Source organism: Peromyscus californicus, unplaced genomic scaffold, assembly GCF_007827085.1.
Source record: "Peromyscus californicus insignis strain IS unplaced genomic scaffold, ASM782708v3 Scaffold_20__1_contigs__length_68692818, whole genome shotgun sequence".
In the NCBI taxonomy this organism is placed as follows: Eukaryota; Metazoa; Chordata; class Mammalia; order Rodentia; family Cricetidae; genus Peromyscus; species Peromyscus californicus.
The window spans coordinates 25,430,222-25,436,262 of record NW_026294503.1 but is presented as its reverse complement, the minus strand read 5'-3'; the positions used below and the strand labels follow the sequence as shown (position 1 = coordinate 25,436,262).

At 44.8% G+C, this 6,041-nt stretch overlaps 1 protein-coding gene across 1 annotated transcript; it reads right to left on the bottom strand.

Moving 5' to 3' along the window:
• Positions 1–2,673: 2,673 nt before the first annotated feature.
• Positions 2,674–6,041, bottom strand: Znf572 (zinc finger protein 572). The gene is given in 10 exon segments (XM_052749205.1): positions 2,674–2,735; positions 2,738–2,806; positions 2,809–3,186; positions 3,189–3,355; positions 3,357–3,399; positions 3,402–3,592; positions 3,594–3,610; positions 3,612–3,803; positions 3,805–4,267; positions 5,820–6,041. Coding segments are annotated over 10 exon segments (1,665 nt in total). The 5' UTR covers positions 5,903–6,041.

The following is a 6,041-nucleotide window of genomic DNA, read 5'->3' as shown; positions in this document are numbered from 1 at the left end:
TCGCCAGCATCCCTCGCGGACAGTAACCAGAGTAACCACCGCGCGCCCGGCTCGCAGCTCGGTCCCACGCGCTTCAACCACCGGGCGGGCTCGGCCCAGCGGAGGGACCAGGGGGCGGGGCTCCGGGCCCGGCACCGCCCCGCGGGCAGACCCCGCCTCCCACGCCGCTCCGGGCCAATGAGAGCGCGCACCGCGCGGTAGGCCGAGATGGCGCTATGGAGCGTTTGGCCAATGGCAGGCGGCTCATTCCGCGCGGCGCCAGTCGCAGAGGCTCTAGGGCGATGTTGCGTGGTGCGGGGCGGGTGCGTGGGGTGGGCGCCGGCCCGGTGGGCGGATGGGGCGGTGCCGGCTCGGCTGGGCTCCCGCGGGCTCCTCGGGTCCGTACCTGCGGAGGGCGGAACTAACTCTGGAGCAATGCCTGGTTACCGTGCCCAGCCCAGGCCGTACCCGAACTTAAAGAGGCCGCCCGGCCGACTGTGTGAGCACGGCGGGCTAAAAATGCGTGAAGGACGTGACACACCAGTGTGTCATTCGTGCACGGAGGCTAAAGGGAGAGGCGGGTGAAGGGAAGTGGAGCACGCCTTTAATCCCAGAGCTAGGGAGGCAGAAGGATCTCTTGAATTTGAGATCCATTTGGTCTGCATAGTGTGTTCCAGGCCAGCCAAAGCTGCATAGTGAGACCCTGCACACACACACACACACACACACACACACACAAAGCTCTGACAGCAACACCGAAACTGTTTAATAAGATCCTTTTATGTTTTAAGCACTGTGCCAGAAGCTTTGCAAATATTTATTCAAACCTTGCAGCAACCTTCCAAGAGAGGTATTGCCTTTGCTTTACAGGTGAAGGAAGTGAGCGGTCAATCTGTCATAGTTCATGAGACTGATCATTATACCGCCCACAGCTACTGCCTTGGCACCGAGTTTCGGCCTCAACAGTACCATTTAATCAAGCATCCACTGAATTCTTAGTTATCTATGTTTTCTTCTTAATAATGTAAGACCTTGTCCTGAGATGTTACTATTTATAATTGTGGCAATGTTTTGTGACATACAAAGGTAGACAGATGCATGGGTGGAAGCAGTGTAAAATTCAATAATGCTTGCCCCCTTTTTAAACGTAGAAACTCACCCTTAAATATTTCTCAAATATCTTTATTAGTTTCTGCTATTTTTTTTTAGTTATGCAACCCTTCAGAAAGGTACAGTTGTATGCTGTATCATAATGAAAGAAGAGAGAAATCTCTTGTTAACTAGTTACCCACCAGCCCTTTACAGCAGCCACATTGACCCTATCTAGCTCCACATATTTTAAGATTTGTTTATTTATGAGTCCTGTCTGCATGTATGTCTGCACATCAAAAGAGGGCATTGGATCCCATGGGACTACAGTAATAGCCGTCATATGGGTGCCAGGACTTGAATTCGGGACCTCTGGAAGAGTAGTCAGTGCTCTTAACAACTGAGCCATCTCTCCAGCCCTAGCTCCACATTCCTAATGCATAACCTCTCCATGTTCTTCATGAAATATATCTTGAATCCAACAGTAAGCTGAAATTCTAGGCAATTTAAAGGAGTCTTGGCCTTCCTAAATGTCTATCACCTTTGGGCACTGGTAGGAGAAAATAAGAGGTATCAAATGCTTTCAAAAGCATCATTTCCACAGAACATAGGATGAATTCTCGGTTGTCAGATCCATAAGCCAAGCATACAAAGAGGCAAAATAAAACTGCCAGTCCTGAAGCTGAGGAGTTGTGTCCAAAGGTAAAACACAGAATTAGCTCAGGGAAAAGACTATGTCCACATTTAGAAATGGAATTTGAGCCAGGCCGTGGTGGTGCACGCCTTTAATCCCAGCACTCGGGAGGCAAAGGCAGGTGGATCTCTGAGAATGAGGCCAGCCTGGTCTACAGAGTGAGTTCCAGGACAACCAGGGCTACACAGAGAAACCCTGTCTTGAAAAACAAACAAACAAACAAACAAAAATTTAAAATGAATCTTTTTTAGACACAAAAACATTCAAGAAATTATTTGCTTAAAATTACTCTTTCCCTGGGTAAGCCCACAGAGCAAGTAATGAACTATCTCCATTTGTTAAGATAAAAATATAGTAATTCAATTGCAATTCTAACTTTCACATGTCTTTTCGCTTAGTCATAGGAATACTCTTTATATTTTCTTTTGAAGCTACTCCTATCTCACCTTGAATTTTTTATTTTTCTTTCTTTCTTTCTTTCTTTCTTTCTTTCTTTCTTTCTTTCTTTCTTTCTTTCTTTCTTTCTTTCTTTTGAGACAAGGTTTCTCTATGTAGCCCTGGCTGTCCTGGAACTCTCTCTGTAGATCAGGTTGGCCTCCAATTCAGAGATCCACCTGCCTCTGCCTCCTGAATGTTGGGGTTAAGGGCCCACACCATCACTGCCTGGCTTTGATTTTTTTTTTATGATAATAATGTCTACCTTTTCTTCACCCTTAGTGGTATCTCTCACTGATGATCTCATACCCTGTTGATGGGGGTCTTCACATCGGTTAAACTGGAAGGTTGACTTTTTCCAGATCTTTTGGCAAACACAACAAAGAAACGTCAGAGGGCAATGAGCACAGCACCTTAATTCTAATGGTCTAATAAGGAGAAGAAAAAAAAAAAGAAACCCCGTCAGACCCTGGGACTCAAGAAGAATTTGAGGCTGCAAATGGAAGGATCGGGACCATTTCTCCTGAACAGCTTCTTGGGTCCATTCATGAAGAAAATCCCCGACCTGAGGGGTTGAAAAGACTTGGATGTGGGTCTTGCGGTGCTGACCAGGTGTGCACTCCTGCTGAAGTGTCTCTCGCAGTCAGCACATTGGTAAGGTTTCTCTCCTCTGTGGGGTCTCTGGTGCCTGATCAGATGAACCTCTGACTGAAGGACTCACCACTAAGGCTTCTCTCCCAAGTATGTCCTTTGGTGAAAGACTAGGATAGAGCTCTGACTGAAAGTCTTCCAGCGCTCAGAACACCAGTAAGGCTTCTCTCCACTGTGTGTTCTCTGGTGTCTACTAAAGTGGGAGCTAAGGCTAAAACTCTTTCCATAGCCACAGCATTTACATAGTTTCTGTCCTAGCTGGACTCTGCACTCTTCCATCACGCTGTAGCTCTGATGCACACTTTCTTCACATTCGGTATTTCCAGAGGATTTTTTTTTCTGTGTACATTTTCTGGGGTGTTTGAACCTCGACTAAAAGTCTTTCCACATTCTGGACAGTGATAGGGTTTTTCTCCTGTGTGTATTCTCTGGTGCTTTGTTAGAGTCAAATTACAACCAAAGCCTCCTCCACACCCAAGACACAGATAGGGCTTTTCACATGTGTGCATTGATCAGGCTGGAACTGTGACTGAAGCTCCTCCCACAACCAGGCATCTATAGGGTTTTTCTCCAATGTGAGTCCTCCTGTGTTCTATTAGAACATAGCTGTGACTGAAGCCTTTTCCACCACAGGGCATCCCTATGGCCTCTTACCGGTCTGTGATCTGAATTAGGTGAGAGCTGGTACTGAAACCCTTTCCACAGGCAGGACACTTGTAAGGTGTCTCTCCTGTGTGAGTTCTCATGGATAATAAGATGGGAAGGTATAGCTGAAGCTTTTCCCACACTCCTTACACAGGAAGGGCTTCTCCCCTGTGTGTGTTCTCAAATGCTGAATCAGGTGGGAACTGTTACAAAAGCATTTCCCACATTCAAAACATGTATATGGTTTTTCTCCCAAGTGTGTTCTTTGGTGTGCCCACAGGTGAGAATTATTGCTGAACATTTTTTTTCTAGCACTTAGAACATGTATAGGGCTTCTCTCCAGAGGATGAATGGACAGAGGTGTTGACATGTTCTCCTGAACCCATCCTCCTTGGTAAGGTTTTCCCTTCTTTTCCTGTAGAATCTTCCCATTTCTCTGACTTGACATCTTTCTCATAAGAATCATGACACCGAATCTCATCCCCACGAGATAATGTCAGCATTTCTTCTGTATTCTCCTTCTTAGAATTCTGTAGCCCGCATCTTTTAGACCACTGTGGAGCTTTCTCTTTAAGTTTATCTGGCTTGGGTGTATCGATTTGAACAGTCCCTAAATTATCTGTATCTTCATCTCCTACAAGAATTTTTAAAAAATTAATAGATAAGCATAGTCCCTTATCTTGCCTGACAAGGAAATTCTGAACTGAAGCAAGACAGAATAAGAGAATAACAATGAAAAACCTCCTAAAGTATTTTATACAAAAACTTTCTCTTTAAAGTTTGTGTGTGTGTGGTGTGCTGGGAGATGTCTTACCTTGGGTTTCTTTCTTTCTTTCTTTCTTTCTTTCTTTTTTTTTTTTTTTTTTTTTTTTTGGTTTTTGGAGACAAAGTTTCTCTGTGTGACAGTCCTGGATCTCCTGGAACTCCCTCTGTAGACCAGGCTGGTCTCGTGGTCTCCATCCCACAGAGGTCTGCCTGCCTCTGCTTCCCAAGTCAGGGGTTAAACATGTGTATCACCACAAACTGGTGTTGCTTTGGGTTTCTGTTGCTATGATAAAACACCATGACTAAAAGCAACTTGGGGAGGAAAGTTTATTTCATCTCATACTTACTGAAGGAAGTCAGGGCAGGAACTCAAGGAAGGAACCAGGAGGCAGGAACTGAGACAGAAGCCATGGAGGAGTGCTATTTACTGGCTTGCTCTCCATAGCTTGCTTAACCTGCTTTTTTATACCATCCCGGCCCACAACAGGCTAGGCCCTCCCACATAAATCACACCAATTCAAATGGAGGCATTTTCTCAACTGATGGTCCCTCTTCTCAAGTAACTCTAGCTTCTGTCAAATTGACTCATATAAACTAACCAGGATGAGGGCATGTGCATAAGAGTGCAGGGGCCTGTGGAGAGCAACTGTCGCCTGATCCCTTGGAGCCAGACTTATAGGCAGTTGTGAGATGCTGATGTTGTTACTGGGAACTTAACTCAGGTCCTCTACAAGGACATCTGATACCCTCTTCTGGCCTCCATGGCACTGCACAGACATACAGGCAGACAAAACACCCACACAAAAAATAAAGAGAAATCTTTAAAAAAAAAAAAAAAAGGGGGGGGGCTGGAGAGATGGCTCTGTGGTTAAGAGCACTGGCTGCTCTTCCAGAGGCCCTGGGTTCAATTCCCAGCACCCACATGGCAGCTCATAACTGTCTGTAACTCTAGCTCCAAGGGATCCAATACCCTCATACAGGCAAACCAATGTACATGAAATAAAAATGAATAAATCATTTAAAAAAATCTTAAAAAAAACAAGTTAGTTGTAATCTACAAGATGCTTTTAAGCACTACGCCATCTCTCAGGCCCTTATGGAAATATTCTGTGTGTTCACTAGTAGCCCGTGAATTTGTTCTTACCCACTACACAAACTAAGTTTCTGAACTAGTATGTGCAAATCCCAAGGGTAATATCAACCTAAAAACAAATGTACTAAGCTTTATTGGAGGTTTAAAAGGGGAAAGGGAACCTAAGTAGAATGGTGTATGGAATGAAAACAAGACAATGGATCAGTTAAAACATGTGCAAACATAGAATAAGAATGGGCACTATCAAGAGCAGTAGCTTTGTATGTATGTAACGAATCCTAAACATGTACCAGGTAGGTATTTATTATCATTTTTAAAAGGAGAAAACTGAGGCTGCGTGACTGACTTGTAAGTAACACAGCACACATTCAAATAAAGTTTGCCGGGTTGAACACCGACCTTTCCACACAGTGTCTAGCACATTTTGTAACAAGTTTCCTAAGGCGTCAGATCATCTTGACCCCTCACTTGTAAACATAACTTTTTAAACTCTCCCACTTGGTGAAATTCGAATCCAAAACCAACAGCTGGGTTCCCTGCTTCATCACCATGACCACACCAGGCTAAGGATGGGCAGCCCTGAGGGGGGAAAATAACAGTCAGAGTTAGAGGTGCTTGTTAAGTATATTTTCTACCTCCCTTCCCAACCATCACAACAAAATAATGAAAATGAGAAGCATGGCTTTTAGA